This window comes from Wyeomyia smithii, chromosome 1 (assembly GCF_029784165.1).
Source record: "Wyeomyia smithii strain HCP4-BCI-WySm-NY-G18 chromosome 1, ASM2978416v1, whole genome shotgun sequence".
Classification (NCBI taxonomy): Eukaryota; Metazoa; Arthropoda; class Insecta; order Diptera; family Culicidae; genus Wyeomyia; species Wyeomyia smithii.
The window spans coordinates 171534508-171560715 of record NC_073694.1 but is presented as its reverse complement, the minus strand read 5'-3'; the positions used below and the strand labels follow the sequence as shown (position 1 = coordinate 171560715).

At 39.4% G+C, this 26208-nt stretch overlaps 1 protein-coding gene across 1 annotated transcript in view; it reads left to right on the top strand.

Annotated features, from left to right (window-relative positions):
* LOC129718875 (acyl-CoA Delta-9 desaturase) overlaps nucleotides 1–26208 on the top strand; it is a 42901-nt gene that overhangs the window by 4300 nt on the left and 12393 nt on the right. Inside the window, exons 2-3 of the mRNA XM_055670066.1 lie at nucleotides 22861–23018; nucleotides 23103–23289. Of these exons, the coding sequence (XP_055526041.1) occupies nucleotides 22875–23018; nucleotides 23103–23289 (331 nt within the window). The 5' untranslated portion in view covers nucleotides 22861–22874. The remainder of the gene's footprint in view (nucleotides 1–22860; nucleotides 23019–23102; nucleotides 23290–26208) is intronic.

Here is a 26208-nt window from a genome sequence, read left to right as displayed (position 1 = left end):
GTGTATCGAAAATTGAGTTGTTTAAAAGAAAAACGAGATTTCGGGACCACAAACTCGATCAAGATGTCTTCAATGTCATCTTGATCAAGTTTGTGGTCCCCAAATCACACTTGCTAAAAATAAATGAAAGATTATATATTTTCAATCGTTCCTGGAAATTTTGATGCCCTTAGTAGGCTCGGAGGTCCGTAAAGACTTTAGAGACTTGAATGAAGTTTTCCCGAAAGCAAATTGAATCATGTTTGCAATCTTTTCTCCTTAATGGCAAAAAATACGAATTAAGTAAATCGGCGCTCTTTTACTTTTCATTACAATTTTTCTTGTTTCCCGGGATCCCGAAATTTTCCTAAAAATCAAACATTTATTTCTCGATTCAGGAACGGGAAATGGACGCTCTAGTATTGACTGGTGTTATGAAAGGTACTAATTTCACCATAAAGTAGAACTCAGTCATTATGGATGGGAAACATTAAAAACCATGTATTTTTCGGTAAAAGAATTTTTTAAGTAATAAAAAAACGCCCAACCGCAAAAAGCCCAACGAGGTCGAAATTTCTGTTGGAGTAGAAAAAGGTCTGCTCGAGTAGAATCTACAGTCAAGCAGACATAAAAATTCTCTCATCTCTTTATCATTTACAATTATAAACATTCTAGAAATCAACAGAACTCGAAACAAAAAATCAAACTTATGTTGAAAATTATTTGAATATCTCTGCAGCAACTTTAATTGTCAAAGAATCAAGTTTCGAGCATCTTAACTATGCAAAAACATAATTATTACCAACAATCCGATAATTAGTATGAAGATAATTTATGTTGTGTTTGAAAAATTCGATAAAAACCAACGATCCCCAAACAGTCAGTTTCTGCACCACCTTGAATAATAATTGGGTTGTTTGGCTATATCAGTTTTTATATCATTTGAAAAAGCTGAATTTTCTAAGCAAAACGTAATTTTCAAACGAATTCTATCGTTGTTCTTTAATTTTGAAATCTCGAATTAAAACTGCTCGAAATCTGCTCGAAATCGCTACATTGACAGTTCGCCCATGTACCAACTGTCATTATAGTGATTTAGAGCAATTTTTATTCTTCATTTGAAAATCGAATGATATACAATTTCAAAATATTACGTTTTGCTCAGAAAACTGCACCCTTTTAGCTGATATATAAAAATCAGAAATCCGTGAATTGGGTTGTTTAGCTATATCAGTTTTTATATCATCTGAAAGATCTGACTTTTCTTAGTAAAACGTGATTTAAAATTTTTTTTCTATCGTTGTCCTTCGCTTTTTAAATCACGTTTTAAAACTGATCGAAATCGCTACAATGACAGTTCGCCCATATACCAACTGTAGCAATTTAGAACGAATTTTTATTCTTCATTTTAAAATCGAAGGATACTGATGTAAAGTTTTGAATGATCACGTTTTGCTCAGAAAATTACACTCTTTCAAATGATATATAAAAATCGAAAATCCGTGAATAGCTAAACAACCCAATAGCTACACAACCCAATTGCAGCAAATTTGCATGTAACCATATTAACTTAAAATTATTTTCCCCTTTTGGTGTATTTTATTAAAACAATTTTCCATTGCATAACTTTCATTAGCTTTGGATTTTCAAGTAATATATTCGCAACAATAATGTTGAATAAGGTCATTTAAAAAAAAAAGTTAATCTACTAGGAGTTATTCAACTTTCAACTTTCTTGGATACTCTTCCATTAAGCAGAGAATTTTCTACCAAAAACATTTTTTACATGTCGAAATAAAGCAAAAATGTCAATGTTTGCTCATCGTAAGTTTTAGGTAGCTGTGTAATCTAGAATAAGTGGTAAAGCTAGGAGCTAGGCACCATTATTTTCATGAAAAATATTTCTATAATTTTATACGATATTGGTTAATTCATTTTGATATTTTTCGTTTTTCTGTCATACTGCACAATGGTCCAGGAACCGAATACAGGGGGAAATTTGGATCTAGAGTTATATTATGGAAAAAACATTGTTCTACAAAGTTATTTCATATGATAAAGCGCCTATTGATGAAACATAAAAAATAGGGTGACCCAAATTTTCGATAAAATAGAGCATCTATCTTTTTTGTCTTTGTAGATAACAATAAAAAGGTTTCTACAATGTTGTAGGTCCGTTAATGTTAAGCAACTTTGCCAAAAAAAGTTTTTCTTCATCTTCAAAAACGACCGAGTTAGGTTGAAAAATACATTTTGCGCTCTAACTTTTTTACTTAAATTGAACGAATTTTAGGGCTTTTTAAGAGAAACAATTTGCAATTCTGACACCGTTCTACTCGAAGTTATTAATGTTTTTCATAACAAAATATGCTTTTCTAATTTATTTGTCGTTCTTTTTGGGACAAACATAAAAAATATCTCTGGGTCTCAACTTGAAGAGCATTTTTGACTCTATATATAGAGAAGTTTTCGAAAATATGTTATTTTTTTTTAAATTTAAGTATAAATTTACTTAGAAAATATGACGAAAATTATAAAAACTCTTTTTATTTTTCAGCTAAAAGCACACAGATATATTCTTTCAATACTTTTTCTTAAGACTAAAATAAATTACGTTTAATTTGTTCCAAAAAAAACAAAAATTTTTGAACGAATGAAATACATTGAATAAAGCCGTTTTCTGGGGTCACCCTTTTTCGAAGCTGGTCACCCTAACCCAACCCAACGAAGAAATACAAGTTTGATTATTTTCGCCGAAGATCCATCACTGCAATTTTAAGCACAATTGAAGCGCTTTGGGTGATCAGTTCCGGAATAGGCTTACTTACTTTACTTTACTTACTTACTTTGTTGGCTAACGGACCGTTCACCGGTCTAGGGCCGAACGAATTAGAGATGTCCTGTCTTCTTCTGTCTTGGGCAGCCGTTCTCCAGTCTCCCCGTACACCAGCAGATCGTGCATCTTCTTCCACCGCGCACATCCACCTCGTGCGAGGCCTACCACGGAGTCGACGGCCTCTTCCTGGTTCTCTACTGAAGATAGTTTTGGCGGCTCTCTCATCAGGCATCCTGGCTACATGTCCAGCCCACTGAAGCCTGCCCCGCTGTATTACCTTCACTATATCAGAATGTTTGTATACCTGGTACAACTCGTGATTCATGCGTCTGCGCCACACTCCATCTTTTAGTTTACCGCCAAGTATCGATCACAGAACTTTACGCTCAAAAACTCCGAGCACTCGTCGATCAGCTTCCTTCAGCGTCCATGCTTCATGTCCGTAAAGGGCCACCGGGAGTATCAGCGTCCTATACAGCGCTAATTTTGTGCGAGTTTGCAAACTACGGGACCTTAGCTGGTTACGCAGTCCGTAGAAAGCCCTGTTCGCAGTTGCAACTCGTCGTTTCACTTCACGGCTCATATCGTTGTCACATGTCACAAGCGTACCAAGATAAACGAATTCGTCAACCACTTCAAATCGTTCCCCATCTATCTCCACCTCAGCACCAACACCACGGGGACTTCCACGCTCTCTGCCAGCTACCATGTACTTCGTTTTGGCAGAGTTTATGACAAGCCCCAATCTCGCTGCTTCCCTCTTAAAAGGTACGAAGGCTTCCTCCACGGCCTTACGGTTGATACCGATGATATCGATGTCGTCCGCAAAACCAAGAAGCACGTGAGATTTCGTGATGATCGTACCGTTTCTTTCGACGTTTGCTCTTCGTACTGCACCCTCAAGAGCTCAAACAGTAGGTTGTTAAACAGTAGGTTGGAGAGCGCATCCCCCTGCTTCAGTCCATCCAACGTTACGAACGCGGCTGATGTCTCGCCAGCTATCCGCACGGACGATTTTGATCCCTCCAGTGTCATACGACTCAGCTTTATTAGTTTCGTAGGGAAACCGTGTTCCAGCATGATTTGCCACAGCTCGTTTCTTTTCACTGAGTCGTATGCCGCCCTGAAGTCCACAAACAGATGGTGGGTCGGTAAGTTGTACTCCCGGAACTTATCGATGATCTGTCGCAGGGTGAAGATTTGATCCGTCGTGGAACACCCCTGTCGAAAACCAGCCTGGTATTCGCCAACAAAGGCTTCCGTTAACGGTCTCGATCTGAAGAAAAGGATACGGGAGAGCACTTGATATGCGGAGTTGAGCAACGTTATCCCTCGATAGTTGCCACAATCCAATCGATGGCCCTTCTTATAGATAGGGCAAATGAGGCCTTCCAACCAGTCGTTCGGCATTTGTTCATCCACCCAGATCCTTAGTATTATCTGGTGGATGGCATAGTACAGCCGCTCGCTTCCCGCTTTTAGAAGTTCGGCCGGGATACCGTCCTTCCCAGCGGCCTTGCTGTTTTTCAGCTCACTAATCGCCTTTTTCACCTCCTTCTGTGTTGGTGGCTCCACAGATTGTTCGTCACTCATAATCGTCAACCTGTTCCTGCTCTGCTCATCCGGCTCCTCACCGTTCAATAGCGCCTGAAAATGCTCCTTCCACCTGGCTGCAACGGTCGGTTTGTCAGTAAGCAGGTTGTCGTCCTTGTCATTACACATGACCGGCACAGGGAAATTCCTGCTTCTGACTCTGTTGACAGTTCTATAGAATCTCCGCACGTCGTTTTGAGCATAGCTGTCCTCTGCGCTGGCGAGCACCTGCTCCTCGTACTCGCGCTTCTTCCAACGGTGGGTTTTATTTTCTGCAGCTCTTGCCACCCTGTACCTCTCTCTGTTCTGACGCGTAGCCGCAGTGAGCATGCGGCTCCTGGCACGGTTCTTCTCATCTGTCGCTCTCTGGCACTCGGCATCGAACCAGCCATTAGGCTGTCTTCCACGCGTCGTACCTACCACCTCTCTCGCAGTCGTTTCGATGGCGCCGTGGATACTGCTCCACAGCCCATTTATGTCTTCCACTCCTTCCTCCTGCTGTTCTGCGATCCGTTGATCCAGCTCTCTGGCGTACTCTGCTGCCACGCCATCAGCTTTCAACCGCTGAATGTTGAAACGCGTCGTTCTCTCTGTGCGAGATTTCAACACGTTCGACAACCGTGCGCGAATCTTACAAATGTTTGGTCCCCGAAAAGACCTAACATCAGTAACATCCGAAAAGTGCCAACCGTCAATCAGTACATGATCGATCTGGGAGCAGGCTTCTCCATTTGGATACCTCCAGGTGTGTTTCCGAATATTCAAACGTGGAAAATAGGAGCTAAATATGGCCATTCCTCTGGCCGCGGCAAAGTTTATCAGCCTCAGGCCGTTTTCATTGGTTGACGAGTGGAGGCTATGCCTTCCAATGACCGGACGGAAGAACTCCTCCCTCCCAACCTGTGCGTTTGCGTCTCCGATGACGACTTTTACGTCGTGCTTTGGGCACTCGTCGTAGATTCGCTCAAGCTTGTCATAGAACTCATCTTTGACTTCATCGGATTTGTCGTTTGTCGGTGCGTAGGTGTTGATTAGACTGTAGTTGAAGAATTTGCCCTTAATCCTCAACACGCATATACGGTCATCTACGGGCCTCCACCGGATGACTCTTGTTTTCTGATTTCCCAGCACTACGAAACCGACGCCCCGTTCCGCTGCTTTGCCGCCACTGTAGTAGATGTGGTACTTGAAAGAAGTGCGTGCAATAGGGTCTACTGCACGAAATTCCCTTCCTCCGGAGTTTGGCCACCGAACATCCTGAATCGCTGCGATTTCGACTCCCTGCCTTCTCGAGTTCTCGAGCAAGCAAGCCAGCCCGCGCCAGTTCATTGAGAGATCGGACGTTCCAAGTACCCAATTTCCAATCGTTTACCTTAATCTTTTTCCGTGTTCGTAGCCTAGGTCTTTGCCGATTGATCCGTTCCGTATTTCTAAATTCGTTGTTCGTGGTTGATGAAAGGTTTCTGTATGCTACCTTACCAGGGTCGCGATACCTACATCCTGCTGATGGGGCTGCCATCTTAGGTGTAGCTGGCGGGATAAAGCATTCCATAATTCAGCCGCCCGCTCCGGGTCAGACGCTGTTGTACGCCGCCCCCATGGGGATACAGCCGCGTATGACCCCCTTCCCAGTCAGCATACGACCATAGTTTCCACCGGGGTTGGCTACCCGATCTCCGCTAAGGTTACTCGTATTCCGGTCGGCACCACGTGGAGGTTGGGATAGGAGTTGCTGGACAGAGGTGAATGGCCACATTAGGGTCTCAAGTTACACGTGTCCAGCCATTTGCCAACCAGTTCCGGAATAGGGTGACCATAAAAAACAGCTTTATTCAATGTGATTTATTTTCAAAAATAAAAACTTTTAAACCAGTTGATCGATTTTTGATCTTTTTGGATCAGATTAAAGGTATTTTTTCTTGTTTTGGTAGGAAATATTAAAAATATAAATATGTGTGCTTTCACATGTAAAATATATAAGATTATTACAAGTTTTGCCCAGTTTTCAAGCTAAATTCACTTAAATATTTAAAAAATAAATATTTTTGTAAATGTCATAATATATAAAGGCAAATGTACAGTTCGTATTGAGACTGAGATATATTTTATATGTTTTGTAAGAGCGACAAACAAATGAACAAAGCATATTTTTTATGAAAAAACATTGAGAAATTTGAGTAGAGTTGAGATATTCACGATGTCAGCATTGAAAGTTGTTTCTCCTTAAAAGCCCTAAAAGTCTTTCAAAAACAATTTTAATGTAAAAATATTTGTAAAAAAGTTAGAGTGAAAAATGTGTTTTTTTAAAATCAAAATCGGTTATTTCCAAAGATAGAGAATTTTTTTTTCTTAAAAGTTGCTTAAAATTAACTAATCTATAACATTGTAGAAAAACTTTACTTTTATCTACAAAGATAAAAAAGTTAGATAATTGATTTCATCGAAAATTTGGGTCACCCTAATTTTTGATAATTTTTAAATAGATGCTTTATTGTATGTAACAAATTCGTATAATAAAAGTTTTCTCTAGAATATTGCTATCAAGCTCTAAATCCCAATTCCTTCCTATATTCGGTTTCCGCACTGATGTCATATATTTTGACGTCAACGAGTTTTTATATAGATAGAAAGTTTTCCAAAAAAATGCAACGATAAATACTTTGTAGTATTGAATATTGGAAATATTTCGCAATAAATCAATAGTATCTTGACCCTAGTGGTGAAGCATCTTTTTTTGCATTGCAGCTTAAAAAGTAATTATGGTGTCTATCTGTACATCATTACGGAAATACACATTTCGGGTGTTATTTAATAATTTTAGGCTGCTTCCCGGATACCGGATAACGCCATGCTAGATTTTAAAATGACGTCTGTAACTACTTTTCAGCCCCGGTACGGCAATTTCAGCCTGAGAAAGTCACCATTTTGAATTTCGAATTGGCGTTTGAAGTCAATTACTGGGCGCTGATTTCGAAAATACCCATATATACCAATACCATTCAATATTTGGTCGTTTAAGGTTATTTTTAGAAATTGGAAGTCGCAAACTTGAACTTCAAAAAGGCATTTAGAGTTGATTTAGAGCTTTATAACCGTTTTCGGTTAATAAGCATAAAAGAGGTTCTACTAAGACACTGAGTATCAAGTTTCTGAACACCTAGTGAACATTAATGAACATTGCTAAGACGTTTAACTTATCCCACTTTTCAATCACGGTACTTTACAACAATGTTTGTCTCCTGTGAGCAACATAGATTCAGCTATCCTAAAACAGTTAAGGTTTTTAAAGATGATTTGAACTACTGCGTAAGCTTTAAAGTTCTGTGGCATAGATTTGATGTTTATTAGGAAGCTCATTGTCTTTTTCTTCCGACGACCTAAGAAATAGTATTCAATGGCACGATTGTCTCCACAATGCTCAATCACACAATGACAGCACTAAGCGACACAAGACTGTGCTGTTGATATTTTCTCCGCCCAGAGCTTCGTTCGGGAGGGCATGCTGAGAAGCATTCGGAAACACGACAAACAGGATTCGCAATGACCCACGGACTGAAGGTTTCACGCTTAACACGTAGATTGATACGCTCGCGATGACCTACAGCATACGCATTAAGGCTGCACCTGGGGTAAATCTTGTAGATGGATTGCGTTGCGTCTATCAATCACTTACAGAATGGCTTGGAGTTCAACATGTTTCACCTTCTGGTAGCTGTTTTATGCTCTAATAAAATCGCGTTTCGCACATCCTGACTGACCCCGAGAGCCGATTCTACGTTAGAAACAAATAAAGGAGATTTTACGATGTCCGCAGTTATACTTTATCGATTTGATTTTGAGGATTCGCATAACTGATATCAGCTACGTGCCAAAAGCATAGCGCAAGCCGTATGCTAATCAGCTTTCGGCAGGATTTTCAGACCCGTTTCGAATGATCAACTGCGGCTGAGTGTGATTTAGAGAAGATGGGAAAAAAAACTTTATGCTAGGTCTGGCGGAAGCTGCGTGGTGGAAAGTAGCCTCCAATATGGTGGTTCAATAAAACATCGTCTGGGCCCTGCTTTACTAACAAATGATATGCGGCGCAGATCACGTAGGCCTTGGCTTTTAGTCTAGTTTGGATCTATGCCTGCTTCAATGTGATTGTTCTCGGGGGAAGAACGAAAAATGCTACAGCAACACAGGTGATAACAGGTTTTAGTTTATATCTCTCGCTGTTTTCTGGCTGCGTAAACTGTCAAATCAGCAACCTTGCGATCGTGACTGGAAGGGCGTCCGAAACCCCCGGTGCTCACGGAGGGGTTTGGGTTTTTTTTCTTGTTCGAATTCTATCTTGTAAGTCAACCAAAGATTCCATTGTGACCGACCAACCTGTCTGACGTGGCTTGGTCTAAGCTGAATCCTAACATAAACCACCTTAAACCGAGTATAGTCTGTGCCTGAGAGCTTGAACTTGAACTTGGATGGAAACCAGCTAGAGTGAACGTGGATGGAAGGGCAGCTAACGCATCTAACAAGATGACTTGTTGAGCGTTGCTTGCGGGTGTGGATCGGGTGCTGCGTAAGGTTGAATGGGGTTTTATCTAAGTGTAATAAGATGCAGAGAAGCATAACCGAGTTTGAATTGAAAGACTTTGTCACTTTTTACTCGATGTCAAACTCCCACAAATCACCAGCTCGTCTGACAGCTGCTTTAATGATGCTATACGAAAATCTTATTCAGTAAGTTAGGCTGAATTAACTTGATCGTGTACCTTATAGGATTATGATCATCGTTTGTTAGGTAAAATTCATCGTCTCAATTTTGATCTGGTCCAACCAGCACTAGAAAGAAAAACAAAAGTTTTACCGAGGTGCATCATGGCACAACCTCCCACCCGACCGGCAAAATATGCATTTACCGGTGACCTTTTCGTGAGAATGCATCGTGAGAGCCATTCGGCCTAGCTGGAGGTGTTATGCACTTGACATTGAAGCATTCGCATATTTCAATTTCACTTTCGCGCAATACCTCTCCGTTACGTAGCGTTTGCAATAGAGTAGTAGCTAGATGCATAATCGCTAGAATAAGAATTCATTAGTGAAGCGGGGGTGAAACGGGGATTCAGGTTGGGACGCCCGGTTAAGACGCCGTGATTAATGTTGAAACCGGTCACGTTTCTCTCGGTAGTAGACTCTTGCTAGGTAGGTCGATCGCGAATCGTAGTCATTAATAAAAAAAGGCTGTTGTCTGTTACCAAGTCGTTCATAATGGAACGAACGAATGCGTAGGGTGGATTCTTTTTTTTAATTAACATTCTAAAACATGTTAAGTTCAAACGAGATGGCAGTGTTTAGGACTTGCAGGCTTTGGCAAAAGCTCGAGTTTTCAGGTTTCTTATCCTGAAATATTGTTTCCACCCTAGCAGTCCCAGACGATCGCGTGATGCTTTCTAAGTTATATGAATTTAGAATGAGACACCGTGCCGCTACTCACGTAGTCACAAATTTTTGTTATCGTTATGGGATCCGCGCCGTCTTTTTCGTAGTGTTGTTCCGCCCAAGCATGGGGTCGTTATTATTCAAATTCTCGCGAGACTTTCCAGAATGCAATATTGCAACTTTTTGTGAACCCATGATAATAATCGGATTGGTTTTCTTGTTGTGGAATCAAAACGAGTATGACGACATATTCGTTTAATATGTTTATTGACTACACGTAGTATTTTCAAACCGGTCGAATAATGCAAATTTCGCGAGCCAGAAAACTTCAAACTTTGCAATTTATCTGGAGCTTTTGATAAAATGCAGGGATGACATTTTGGGGTCGAACCCTCTCAGTGTAGCAAGCGTCGTCGTTTATTACCGCCCTCAGGATCCTGAAGTGATAGTTCTGATGCATGATTTCCATAAGCATATCTTGTTTTATGACCCGCATCTTCCTATCTTAGTTTGCTTGCCATTCTTGAAACTATCAATATGCAAATGAATGATGCGATACGGTTTATATTCTATGGATGTGCATATTAACATGAAGCAGAGGATGTTGACCTTCCAGGTGGTAAAATTTCAACTTCTATTTTATACCAACTGGCACATATCTACGGTGTAATGAATCCTTCTAGATTAATGTCAGGGTCCGTTCTTGATTGCTTTCAGGGAAATCAGGTTCAAGCTTCTTTGCTTCCATTAAAATTCGTATCAACAGTATTCAAATGGTGTTGTTATTTTGTTTATGCATCCTAATTAATCAATATTTAATTCGCGGAAATTTCCTGCCTTGTTCAAACACACGGGTGGATTTGAAGTTTCCAATGTTCTTCAAGACAGAGGTTAATCACTTACAACTCCTAGTGCTCGAGTGGAGGAAATTTAAGAACGAAGATTAAAGTCTTCGTCAGTCGGTTACAGGTATTCTTTGTATCGTTCTTGATACACTCGGCTTCTTCTGTGAATTATGTTAATTCGATTATTTCATTAGCGTTCTGCGCTGCACGTAATCTCGTTAGCACTCCTTCGCTGGAAGCTTTTCCTGTTTCGAACTTGCTGATTTTTTTTCATTCATTATTGACTGTGACGCACGAATCAATTTTTGAACGTATCCAATTGGTCATTCACGATACTATTGATTGCATTTGCCATTCTGTAGTATTTTTCGGTGTCAACCGATGAGTTCTTTTAATGTTAACGCTTTTTAGTGCGACGGGTTTTATTAATATTCTGACATTGCGAAAAAGTCTTTTACATTTGTTTAAAAACAAACTGCGTTACTGATTTACAATTTAATTACCTATTATTAAGCAGAATTCGGTTAACCTGAATTTTAATTTAACACCATAGAGAACATCGAATTTGAATGGATTTGACAGAACGAATGTGCAAAAATATTTGAAGGTTTTCGGTTTACCGTGTTGCTAAATGGTTAGAAATGCACCTAATCTCTTAGCAGGTTCTAATTGAAAAGTAAAACAATATTTGGTACTATTCTATTTTGGTAGCAGTGTTGGAGGCGACAAGGGGTTAAATTCAAAGATATACATAGACATGCAAATTATGTTTTAAAAAATTGCTCAATTCTGACACGATTCCCGATAACCTCTCGCATGCGAGTCAGAACTGCTTTAAAGCGATGGAACTTTTGTATAGAAACTTAAAATTAAACTTTTGATCTCAAACAAGCGATTTGCTTCCAATTTCTCAATAGGAACTTTATATTTTCCATTGTGTTTTAAAGTCTAGAGAAGCAAGAAAAACATGTAAATAGAAGTGCGACAGTAAGGCAGACAATAATAAATTTTCATCAAAAATAGACTTTATGGTCCAGAATTGTTCACTCTTCTCTTAGCTGCACACAAATGCAAGTATTGTTTGAAACAATATTCGACAGATTTCGACTGTTTATGTTGTAGACCAGTGGTCCCCAACCTTTTTGCTTCGCGCCCCCCCAGAAGAATTTCAGATGCAAGTTTTGCTATACTAGGCGGCGTTTTTCTAGGCGTTTTTCAGTCTCATATCGTTCTGCAACTCTAATATGCTTCACGTTTTAGTCTTAATACGCAAAAGAATTTAAAATTCTTCACAGAGGCATCTAGAAAAAAATTTGGTTACCTGTCAAATTTGCCAAGAGCTTTGCGGCCCTCCTAGGTGAGTCTCGCGGACCTCTTGCCGGCTGCGGACCCCCGGTTGGGAACCACTGTTGTAGACTAATTAAAAAAAAAAAAACTAGGAGCGGTGGTGAATATTGACAGATATATGCCATGCCTCCTTGAGTGAATCATTTCTTTAACAAACTTACCTCATCAATGAGAGAACAGAGCCATAATGTCTTGTGCTGTATTAAAAAGCTGTGGAAAAATTGTTCGTTTTGGGATGTGTTCTTCCAGTTTCCCTGGTGTTGCGTCACCCGTAAGTGTCCTCCGATCTGGTTGAACTATCGTGCATACTGCGCCCTTCTATTTCTGGTGCCGGAGAGGTTGCTTTGCTGGTAAGAAGCGATTTTAACGGCTTGCCGTCCGTCATCCTCGCAACGTGTCCAGCGCAACCAAATTGCTTTTGCAAGTTGTGCAATCGGGTTCTTTCCAAGCAGTGTGTGCTCTATCGTCCGTCTGTACTCTACCGAAGATAGTCCGTAGCGTCTTCCTTTCGAAAACTCCAAAGGGCGTTAAGGTCTTTCGCGAGGAGGTTTGTTGTCTCGATTCCGTGAGGACTGCCGGTCCGATCAAGGTTTTTGTCGTCGCACCCGATTCGATCGAAGCGTCTTGCGAAGTGAAAAGTTCGCCTGGTAATTTATCCTTCTCCCTAATCCTGGAAATGATCTAGAGCAGCGCGCTATCCAGCGCTTCTCTACCATACTTGGAAAGATCACTCGGTAGTCCGTCTTAGCCGACGGTTGTGCTGTTCTTCAGTTTTCCGTTCTCATAACGATTTTCATGAATATCGTGAGCTGGTATTCCATTGTTTTCTGCAGGTGCTCCTATGTCAGTCCTTGATCTGCTTCTGTTTGCTGTATCGTCATTTAGGTGTTTATCGAAGGGATCCTTGTCCCTGTCCCAAGGTTCCCATCTTCGTCGTTGGCGACTTGCGGCACGCAGCCTCTGCGGAACTAATGCACCTCCTCATGCTGGAGCTTTTCATCTTGATGATCCTCTTACTGGTGCTTTTTTCTTCTATTAATCGTGGTCATGTCGTTCCGTATCCGTTTGTGTTTAGCTTCGTTCTACCTCGTTGGCTTACCCAAGTATAACGCCCAGGTACGTTTCTTTTCATTCGCAGCTGCCTCGCATTCCCCGTCATATCAGTCGTTTTCTACCGTCCGGTGACTCCACTCGTAGTGTCGCTGTTGCGAATCCTACACTAGCTGTCCTTGAGAGGCGATGCGGCAAGGCCCTCCACCGTGGATAATACCGCTTCGAGCTGTTCTGTATATTCCTCCGCAGCCTAGGAGTCTCAGAGCTGCTTGATGTTGTCCATTTACTCTCCAAATACTTGATTTATTGACACAACATCTCCAGCAAATATTTAACTCATAAAAAGCCACAAAAATGACAAAAAGTTTTACTTTTCAGTCTTACACTTTAGAGAAATGGAGTCTTAAACAAAGTTGTAGACGATGTTGTCACCAAAAACTTTACTGAAGATTTTTTTTCTAACTTCTCTTGTTTTGGAAATACACCGTTCCGTATCAGATTAGTCCTTAAAATCCAATTAAACAAAACTGTAGCATTTAGAAGGCAACAATGTTCAGCATATGTTTGCACATCAATCAAACACACAACTTTTAAGAAGACACAAAAAAATAGCTTCTACAAAGACCGCGTTATTACCGAAAATAGGGTCAAAAATGTGTTTTTTTTCATTTGGGACGTTCAGCGGTCTACAATTCCATGTACCGAGCTTCCAATCGTCGTCATTATTTCGTCGTCTAGGTCGTTACCGGTTGTTCCGGGTCGTATTTACTTCTTCAAGTGTTCGTATTATATAATCTTCTCGGCATGCAGCTTTAGTAGGGTTAGTATTAGCATTCATTGGTGGTAATTAATTGATATGATTAATTTAAAATTTAACTCGGAGGTAAAAAGAGTTTTTTTCATCCATTCAGTTGTAAGAAATGAGTAGTATTGTAAAAAAAGAGTGATACAAGTTTTTTTTTCAAAATTAGAATGATCAGAAAAAAAAATATCGCACGCTCAGCCTTGGGGCTAATAGCGGTCTCGATCAACTAGATTAGTTGAGTGAATTCGTTATCGATATTGTTTCCTGGCACATTTTGCATGTGTACATGGATACACCGTGTCCCAGTGCTGAGTCGAGAAAATTTCCAGCTCGAAAAGATCCTCGACTCGATCGGGAATCGAACCCGATATCACAACCGTGTGGAAGAGCTAGGCGACGGACATCGCTAACCATAGAGCCACGGGGACCACAGAATGATAAGGTAAAGCTTAAATTCGGCTTGAAAATTGGCTTGAGAGATTTTTTTTTTAATTAGAGACTAAAGACTACAAAAGTAACAAGTGTATGTATGGGAATCTTTCATTTCTGAAACTATATTAGTTTCGGGATCTCTAGAAAATGTTAGCTCTTCCGACTCTTACAGAATTACTGAGTTATGCAGTTCATTCAGGAATCGTTTTCACGGTGCTCCCACAGACCGGTATTATAAAAAAATGCAACAAAGAATCTGAGTGCACCATTGGATTCGTTATGACGTCCAGAATCTCTGGTCAAAATTTCAAAATCATCGTACGGTACATTTTTGAGTAATGCCCTTTTGAAGGTCGTAAAGTACAAAAAAGTGATATGAAAACGACGAAATACTTATTGTAACGCACGATTTTCAACCACCATTTTATGAAATAACTTCCAAAATAGTCACTGTTTAGAACAAATATGAAATATAATACTTGTGTGGAAACTATTTTGGAAGTTATTTCATAAAATGGTGGTTGAAAATCGTGCGTTGCAATAAGTATTTCGTCGTTTTCATATCACTTTTTTGTACTTTACGACCTTCAAAAGGGCATTACTCAAAAATGTACCGTACGATGATTTTGAAATTTTGACCAGAGATTATCAGACATTATCAATGGGTGAAAAGATTCATTTTAAAATTCCACAGTGCACAGTCTATACTCGAAAAATCGCAATCGTTTAGATTTGACTAGGAAAAATTAATTTTATGTACAATTGCTGAAAACTGCGATGTCCTATCTGTACGCTTGACACGACACGGCCCCGCTTCAAAATAATAATAGAATTTTATAAATTAAATTATTATTTTGGCACTTTTGATTGCTTTGATTGCTATATTAAATAAAAAGCAAACCGGGGTAAATCAAAAAGCAAACCGGGGTTAAACAATTAAATTAATGAATAAATGAATAAATCTTACAATTACAACTCGCAGAGAATTGAACTAAAAAAAATAATAATACATTGAAAGCAAAAATATATATCGCTATTCATTTCCATTGCATTTGTACCTTTTACGGTGGAAACATGTCGACTCAGTTATGCTTTCAAGCTTTCATGCAAGTCATTATTACCTTTCAACGCTACTTTTGATTGTCACTTCCAATGAATGAAGTACAATTTTGGAGCAAACAAAATTTTACTTTTAAACAGCCTCCTGCCTGTGCAAGATATTCAGCAATATTATTTAAGTGTTCACTTCCACATAGCTACATAACACTCAAAATTACTATTGTTCGTTTTTTTGTTACAAAAGCCGAACTAGGAAATTCGGTCGGAAAAAGTGAAAAATATGTCTAATTTCAAACGCTAATAAATCGGTTAGTTTTCGATGGATTTCATTCGTTCTCTCAGCGATCGACTAGAAATTCTTCTAAAATTCCTCCCAAATGCAGAATATTGTAATTTTATTATTCGAACTATTGTAGTATTGAAAATTGTCAAGCCTTGTTAAAACGCGCCTCTAATTGGTCGTTATATGACTGCATCCCATGCACGGTCGACAGAATTATAGACCTAGTAATTTGAAATGTGCTATTTGGCCAATATAAGAGCCTGTTTCAGCCGAAACTGCTTAAATTTGTTCTAGACAGCGACAACAGCAGTCCACAACGGATAACGCAGCAGTTGCGGCGGGTATCAGCATCAATAATAGCAGGGCCAGCTGATGCGGCACTATTTTTAGTAAAATACTGTCTCTGCGATAGCGGGCAGTAGTAAATGCATCCAATGTAAAGTTGCCTCATTTTGACATCACAACAACGTTGTGGAAAGCTGGCGTTCAAAATATATGAACCGCCTAGTTTAGAGTGTTAGAATAGCTTTTCACTGTGGTATCTATCACCTTATTCGCACTGTCAGTGATAACGCAAAGATGTGATCAGCATCTTATCCGATATTGAATGAAACAGCAAATTCTCCTTTTCCGGATAAAATAAATGCCTAACTGAAGAGTTAACATTTTATCTTAAATTATTTACACCTTCAGACGATGAAACAGTTAGAAATTTGACTTCATCTTTATGTCTTAGAACATACCGAATTATCGTTTCCTTCAGTTCAACCTTAAAAATTGTCAAGCTTAATGTGACAAGTAACTGTATTATTGAAAATAGTAAATTCTTGTTGAAACGCAAATTTCGATTGGTCTAATTGGTCGTGATATGATTGCTATCCCAAGCACGGTCGACAGAATTATAGACTTAGTAATTTGAAATGTACTATTTGGCCTATATTAGAGCCTGTTTCAGCCGAAACCGCTCATATTTGTTCTAAACAGTGACTACAACAATCCTTACTTAGCAGTAGCAGCGGAGAGCAATGACAGCGGATAGCAGCAGCAGCGATAGGGGCAGGGCCACCTGGTGTAGCAGTACTTCCTCTAGTAAAACGCTGCCTTTGTGCAGTAGCGGGTAGAATCAATAGTAGGTACATTTACATTAGCTGGCACTTCCTCTAATGAAAAATTGCCGTATTGTCACAACACACAAACGTTCTGGGATGCTGGCATTTAAAACATATGGGCCATTGAATTTTCAGTGTGAAAACAGCTTTCAACTGTGTTATCATAAAAATGGCTCTGTCGGGGTAGCACACAGATGCGATCAACATTATATCCGATATAAAATAGAACAACAATTATCCTTAAGAGATGGAAAAAATAATTGATGTCAATATACGGCCTCTGGATATCATTCCGAAAAGCTCGTTCATTTTAGTTCTCCAGGAACCGGAAGTTGTAATCATGGATTTCAAGTTGCATCTATTAGGTGGTATTTGGTCGATGTTTTAGGTATCCCTGATTGTTGACGTAAGACGTAATTCTACGTCAAAATATTAGAGGGTGGTATCCAAGACATGACCGCATGGTAGGCGTGGGACTAAGTATATTATTATTCATCAATCTCTTCAATTATAGAATTGTCAGTGCGTATATCGCACGGTGTCAAAATTTCGATTATTATCGAATTTTCATGCACCTCTGATTTTTTTTCGCAAAAATGTTGCCAACTGGATAAGAATCAAGGATCGGGAAGTTAAACAATATTTCATCGGCGATTTTTTGGAAAATTTGGATTTTAATTTTTTTAGCGCAAATCTACAAAAAAATCCCTCTAACTTCACTAAGGTCAGTCATATTAACATAGTCAGCAACCAGTGCATTTGAGGGTAGTGCAGTGTCATTTAATTTCAAAAAATTAACAATTAAGTCAGTCATTTTACTACAGACAAACAGACGTACCACTCCATACAAAATTCTAAAAAACTGTGGTTCCGATTATTTTGTGCGACACGTACTGGACATATTCCGCAAATGATAAACTTTCAGCCTTTCTGCTGTTTCTGGCAGCACGGCACGCGACTGTCTACTGAGTTCAAAGGTAAAAGGGCTGATGTGCACCACCGCTGCGGCGGGAATATTCCGCGTGATTGAAACTCATTTGAATTGACCGTTATTTTGATCCATGCATATGAATTTCAAGGTACCTCTGTTTGTTTGTGATTTAAGCATAGGAAATCACAGCAACCCATGCATTTGAGGATAGTGCAATGTCACTTCATTTCGAAAATTTTACGAATAAACCATGAAGCTAGACCACGAGAAGTGTAGAAATTTGGTTTGCACCTTGTGCTTCAAAAAAACTAAATCTACAAAGAGAATAGGCGAGCAGTGGAAAAAAATGCTCTTTTCTCACTTTCTGCCTTTGTATAACGAATATGATAAAGAGTTTTGTGCGGAAGTTGTTATCTGGGGGTGTACTGAAAGTCCTAAGTTAAGTCGAATGTAATCTAATTATTGTCAAATTACTTATTGCTGATGCACCTTTTCGAACAAGGTCTGAAGCATCGAGATATGCACGTCCACGACACCAATAAAGATACCTCAATATAAATAACTTTGAATTCAAAGGAAAATTGTTTTTCAATGAATTAATTTACCTAATCTGACAAAGATTAAACATTAAGGAAATTTTCTCTACGAAAACATAAAGACAAACTGGTTTGCTGGATTCCCGTACGTTTTTCCTGCATCCCACAAAAATTGTTACATCTCAATTTTTTGCGCTGAACGTCTTTTAAATAAATAAATTCAATTTTTCAAAGAAAAATCGCCGATGAAATATTTTTTAACTTTCCGATCCATGATTCTTATCCAGATGGCAACATTTCTGCGAAAAAAATTAGAGGTACATGAAAATTCGTTAACAATCGAAATTTATATTCATGGATCAAAAAAACGGTCAATTCAAATGAGTTCCAATTACACGGAATATTCCCGCGGCAGCGACGGTGCACAACAGCCCTTTTATCTTTGAACTCAGTAGACAGTCGCGTGCCGTGCTGCCAGAAACAGCATAAAGGCTGAAAGTTTATCATTTGCGGAATATGTCCAGTATGTGTCGCACAAAATAATCGGAACCACATTTTTTTTAGAATTTTGTATGGGGGGTACGTCTGTTTGTCCGTGGTTAAATGACTGACTTAATTGTTAATTTTTTAAAATTAAATGACACTGCACTACCATCAAATGTACTGGTTGCTGACTATGTTAATATGAATGACATTAGTGAAGTTAGAGGGAATTTGTTTTGTAGATTTGCGCTAAAAAAGTTAAAATCCAAATTTTTCAAAAAATCGCCGATGAAATATTTTTTAACTTCCCGATCCTTGATTCTTGTCTAGTTGGCAACATTTTTGCGAAAAAAAATCAGAGGTACATGAAAATTCGATAATAATCGAAATTTTGACACCGTGTATCGGACGTGATCTCACCTAGACGTATTTATGCGATAACCGAACTAAATTTATTATTGCATTGATCGGCCTTCTTCAAGGCTACACACCAAATTTTTTACTGAATTTTGCCATGCTGAAACTTCAGTAATCATTTCAGCAATGAAATATTACTGCATGTTTCAGCAATTAAAATGTCATTCGTTTTGACGGTACTTTGCTGAATTTTCAGCAATGTGAAATGTCATTTATGTTTGACGGAACGCGAACGTCCATTAAATTACTGAAACATCAGTTCAGTGTAAATTCCTTGCGTAGATTTTAAAACACGTTGGAAGTCGATTTTTGCTAATTATTAATTAACCTTTTACCATGTCACAAAAATAAAATTGCTCCTCAAGTAATGTGTCGCCCAAGTCCGATCCGTTCATCCGATTTCACTCACCAAACACTTCCTTCACGTCTCAACGGTCGGCGTTCAAGTCCTTCAAGCCTTTTGTCGCCTTTTTTACGCGCGCACATGCCTTTTTTACGCGCGCGGACCAAAAATATTGATAACAGCACCATTTTTTTCATTTTGACAGTATATTGCCGTATATTCAGTAATCGAAGGAAAGATCGCTGAATGTCGGTAAACCAAAACGTATTGCTGAGTTTTCAGTACACATTTAGATTGCTGAAATTTCAGTACATGGTTTTTATTGTTGAACTTCAGTAAAGATTGCTGAATCTGACTTCGAGAATTTGGTGTGTACTGCATGATTTGGAGGAGCATAATGAATGGTTATCATTAAACTACAACTGTGGTATTAACTTGCTGCAAATGCGCAGTAGTGTGATATTCACCACGATACGATGATACTGTACATAACCAGCGGTATATACAAAGCAAATCGGTTAAAAAAAGTTCGGCACGTGTACAACATTTCATCAACAATGATGTAACGTCTTGAAGAAGACGTTACTAGCTTCAGATCACAGCAGAATTTCGACCTTCATACTTATGTCTGCCATCGGTAATATCAAACACGCAACAATGAACAATCTGCTTCCACCCGACACGGGAACGGGAACATTGTTTTCTTCTTAGCCGCGATATGACATGATACATGTTACATTGTTGCGTTTGTAAGAGCTTTGCACAATTGTATAACGAAACTGGGACAAATTGTGGGAACTTGAAATAAAGGCGGGGCTAATCAGAAGATAGCTCTAAAACAGAGTGAATTGAGATTTAATTTTCGTACATTAGTATTCCTACATATGAAATTAAATTTTCACGTACCTGAGGAAATGAGAGAACGTAACAAAAAGGCGTTGCCCTTTCGATTGTGTTAGAGCGGATATCGCGCGCGATCTGACAATGACGCATTTATGTGATAATTGATTGCAATTGAATTATCCGGTCTTTTCAAGGCTACTACATGTATTTGGAAGAACATAGTTAATGGTTATTATTAAACTGCGTAACGGAGCTAAAAGAATGGTTTATAAAATTGAAATTGTAGTCAGATTCCGCTACAAATGCGCAATAGTAATGTTCATCGCAACTCGATAATACTGTGAACAATACTTCAAGAAATTGGTATTCGTAAATCGTACAGTGGCAATAAGGTAAAAAGCATTGGAAAATAAAAGCATAACCTTTGTTACCACTACAGTATGTGATGCGGGCTAACTTAACTAATCAGAAGTACACATCGCAACGCTCTACCTCTTCGTCACAGCTACGACGGGGAAACGAGCTTGTGATTGGTTGAATATACACAATTTAAACAAGTTTAGTATTGTAAAGATATTCCAATTATTATAGCAAAGTATAGAAAAGTCTTAAGCAACGCTTTAGCTGTCGATTAAGATATTGGTGCTTGAAGTCCAGTCAGTAGTGGAAACACTGTAAGCATTTGAAAATGATAACATAACATCTGAGAAGCACACATCGTAACGCGCTGTCTGTGCAGCAGGATCGCATAACGTAAAATGAGTGATTGATTTTCGTACTTTCTCTATTTATGTGAGCCAGTTAGCATCAACAACATGCAAAGGAAAAGCGAGCTTGTGATTGGTTGAAAGCCACAAAAACCGAAATTAATGATTTTCAATTCAACTTTTCGTTAATTTACCATAGCAACAATATGCTAATTATTATACGATAAGTTTGAGGCGTTTGAAATCCGTTCAGGAATAAAATCATAATATGCATTTAAAAAGGGCCTATTTTCTACACTTTCCACAGCATGCCACCCTACTAAAGTAACATATTGATTTAGAATAAAACCAATCCTTAACTGATTCCGGATTCTAAACCATCTTCAAACTTCCAATTTCTATAAATGCCGATTAGGCATATCGCGGAATTTCGCCCACATATGGCATTTGCATGCTGCAATTCAAACTCCTCTGTTTACTCCGTTCTCTACTTTCATCACCATCAGCCGACCTACTGTTTTACTACTAAAATGTAAAAAGGTACAATTAAATCAAGACTACCCTTGCCCTCATGAAGCTCTGATATCGCTAATATCGTATTTTTGCGATATTTCGGATTTTCGTTGATTTCACCTGTAATTGGGATGTTCCCAGCCAGTTTCGCTTTCATCAGCCGGAGGTACGGTTTTTTGTTTTGTTATTTGGGAGGACATCAGGAAGCCGTAGCATGACCCCGCGAATACCGCACATGTCAGCCGTTGAACCCAGACTCGCTATTCACATCGTTGCTGTCACGTTTCCGATTACTTAACATTATGATGCACCGACACGCCCGCCGCGCGATCGTAAACCCGTCCAGAAGCAGGCCAGAGCGCCAAAAGAAGAGGAAAAAGCTGTGCCCATTAAATAATGCAACGGAGTAGCATAAAAGGAGAAAGTGCATTGTGCGAGTTGCGAGTATGTCAGTGCAGGGGGCGACAATTTTGCAAACCTGTTTCGGGTCGTTTTCCCTCGGCTAAAATTTAATACTATATTATGAGGTTGGTTTGGTTCGTCCCCGAAATTAATCGTTCAATCTGCTTGGATCGATTCTGTTCCGGTCTAGAAAAGAGGTGCCATTAGCATGCAGCTAGGAGCTTTGCGTTCCATATAAGTGAGAACTCCTTGCATTGCCCGGTAGGGTTTCTCGCTTAATCCAGCGTCGTCGTCTGTGGTAACTCATCTTTGTCACGCAGAATTCCCTTTCGCGAATATTTATTGAAATGGCCGCTGCATGCCGCTGGGTGCTTATTTGGGACAGTATGCGAAGTTTGCGGATGATCTTTGTTTACTACGATCGGCCGAAGAGATCTTGATTGTGTCTCGTAAATAGAAAATCAATTGTACTCACGTCGGGCAATCGGACGGAGTTAACCATAAAAAAGGTTCCACGCACCGGTTGCCGGTACCGTGCCTGTGTAGGCCTACTAAAATATGCATGTACAATATCTTCTGACAAGCAAAACCAATTGGCTTCTCTCATTGGCATTCTGGGTGAAGCGTGGCTGTTTTCTCAGCCGTACAGGAAGGGCTATTTTATACTGAACCAAACGGTCGTTAAAAAGGATCTCGAAAGGAGACACCCGGAAGATGAAATCGATTTTGGAAGAGTTCTGTTTGGTTGCTTGTATTGCATTCTAATTAGAAGCTTATAATAGCGTGTTGGTTGAATCCTTACAGTGCACTCGCATGACATTGAACGGCGCACAAACAGCTTGACGTTGACGAGAGACTGGAACTTTTAGAGAGGAATATGACGCACTAATTGATGGTTTTTTTTTTTCTTATTCTATTTACAGAACTACAACTCAAGATGGCACCGAACGTCCTCGGTAACACGCTTCTTCTAGCGGAGGCGTGCATCGAGCAGGAAGATCAGAACAACAATCAAATTAAAACAAACAAATCAATCTTGAACGTGCGAACAACCGAAACTCTGGGAAAAACGCGTGTGCAGGTACGAATTTGTCCGTTATGCTGAAGCCCATTACAATCGATGCTAATCAACCTTTTCCACGAATTCTCATTCCACATTAAATAGGCCGAAGATATCAAGAAGACTGAGCAGCAAACCACCTCCTCAGTCAGCAGTAGCAGTAGTAGCAGTCGCGCTTATCCGAAAGTGTTGGTTTGGCGCAACATAATCGCCTTCATTTATCTCCATGGCGGATTTCTGTACGGAACTTACCTTCTTTTCACGTCCGCCAAGTTCAGTACATTCCTCTTAGGTGAGTGTTTTATTGTTTTTAATTTATTTAAACCATTTCAATCAGCTCTTTTCGACACGGTGATTGTTATTATTTTATCCCAATTTCGAGAAGAAAATTTGCAAGGATTCAATTACTATAACTGTGTGAATAGCATCGTTTGTATGCCATATTATATAGTCAACGGTTAAAACACTACACCCAACGCAAACGGGGAATATTTTATTACTTTTGGGCAATTTTTTATTACTTTTTGTGTCTTATGACTGCGCATTATACACAAAAAGTAACAAACAAAAAGTAATAAAAATTATGACGGCCGCACGCTTGTATGTGTTTCTGCAGGAGAACATACAGCCAAGCACCGCAATGCATGTGTTGGCAAGACTTCACTCGCTGCATTTGTATTGATGCAACGATCTGGTTCATTTCAACCACACATAATCAGAATCTCAACCGTCAACCTCAAATGTTCAATTAGAAACACTTTCGTTTCGTCCCCAGTGTTTACTTGAAATGGAAATATGTAATACTGTCTGACCAGAGTTGCCGAAGTTGCGAATATTGTTCTGGATGGGCACGAGTTTTGTATATTCAAACAGGTCCAAATGAGCTTCCATGAACCAATGATTATGTGCTGAAGATAGCTTGCAAGAAAGCGAATGTTTTTATTTTTTTCTAACGCAGTTTACAGTTCGTGATGTCATTTTAAGGCGCATTTCAAGTCTTTGAAATCATCAACGTTTGCATACTCTATGACGGGGAAAATGTTTCTTGGCAGCTCTTGTCATATTTTTTCGCTACTCCGTATGCATACAACGAGCGAACTAATACACGCCCACCGGATGAATTAGAGATTGAAAAAACTTGTAACATGTGCAACTTATGCGACGGTGTGTGATTTTTTTTGACTTGAGATGGAAAGGGAGCATTTTTCGATAGGAAAACCGTTGCATGTGATTGAAACGACCATTATTAGATAGTCGTACTCCCGTAACACGTGCTAAATGTATGACAGTATGTGTTGTTACTAGACTGAGGAAAAATTTTATTGCTTTTTGAGTAATGGATTTGTTACCTAAAAGGCAATTTTGCGCTATTGCTTCTAAAGTAATAAGGAAAAGTTTTGCGTGTACAAATGTGAATAGCACGTTGTCGTACCAAAAATAATGTAGGTAACCTAAATTAATGAGATTCAAAGTCGTGAAACACGATAAGTTTTCATCTACAAGTAATTAGTCGAAAAGCTAACGTCGAACGGCCTTGTCAACCGCCTGCACCTTCGATGTAGGAATGCAGGATAGAAGTCATATTTTTTGCAATGTTCTCGCAAAAAAAACGGATTTTGGCGAATTCGTTCGGTGAAGATTAGCAACTTTGAGTTTTTTAGTGAGGTAGTTCAGGACTGTTGTTTCTGCGGTTTGTTTTACCATCATTCTGATTCAAACGCTGCAAAAGATGACGTAATTATCAAATCAACAAAGGCGAATTCCTCATGGCATTTCGGCTTTCCACCGGAAACAAGTATGCGATAAAAGAACCTCGTAGAAACCGCTCTTCCCCGACAACAGGTTTCTACCGAGCGTGATCAAGTAAGGTCGGTTTTGTTTACGATGCACAATTCATGCAGGGAAAAGTGTAAACAAGCGAAACGTGCAAAACACCTTTCGATATTAAGCAGTTCCTAAAGTTTTCCTGTTGTTTTAAAACGAGATGTTGATGACTGGTTGATCGAGAGGAGCTTCCAAAAAAGTTCTTCTAATTAATTACCGATTTATGGGGCATAAAGTTTTGTTGATGCAGACTGTTGATGATAGCAGAATACATTTTAATAAGCACCCAACAACTTGTCTGACACTGAACTAAGTTTTGCTCTATAACCTTTCTGCGCATTTTGGAAATTAATTTGAAAAGTTGATTTTATTTCTTTTGATGCTGCATGTTATGGACCTTGGTTGGCTCGTTGTTCAGCACCGCAGTGTTCGGGATCACTGGGCTTCTGATTGGATCGATGATCAACGAAAACAGCTCGACATGAAATGTTCACATGTTTCTTAATTTTGACTCTTAGTTACTTTCTCGTATAGTGAATAAGAGGAGATGGACTTTAAATTGAGCTACTGTAGAGTGTTTCCATAAGAAAAATAAGAAAACATGAGTGTTTTTGATTATGTTCTTATTTTTAGACAAGAGCCCCAGTTCATTTTTTCTGTCTTAACTGTCATCCCTCCCGAGGTGCCAGGTCAAAACTCGGCCGAAGGTTGGAATCATAACCGGTGAATCGCAAAATTGTCGAGCAAAAAAAAAAGGTCGCCACCGCTGCAAAATGCGGAAATCTTCAATGTCTTCACATGTTTTCCGATGTCTCCACTTTGTTTTCACAAACAAGGATGTCTTCACCACCGCTGGTTGAATGCCTTCGAATTGAAGATATGTCTAGCTGCTACCGAGCTCTGTCGGACTCTTCGCTGAAAATTAACTTCGCTGGTCGCCCCTCTCGACATTCGTGCCACTTGACTTAGCCCACTGTGTGGCCTGCCGTATTTTATCAGCTTGATGTTGGTATGCTTGGTACACTTCGTAGTTCATGCGCCACACTCCATTCTCTAGTTTACTACCAAGTATTGAACGCAGGACCCTATGTCGTTGTCATACGTTACGAGAGTACTGTGTAATCTGCCATAATTCGTTGCGCTCAACTGAGTCGTACGCCGCCTTGAAGTTTATTAACAGATGATAAGTCTGCAAGATTACTTTGCTGAAATTGTCAAGGATTTGACACAAGGTGAACATTTAGTCGGTTGTAGATCACCCTCTCCAGAAACCGCACCGGTATTCTCCGACAAAGGTTTTCTGAAACGGCCTCAGTCTCAGTGTTATGCCTCGATAACAACTGTACTCGAGCCGGTGGCACTTTTTATAGACTGAGCAAATGATTCC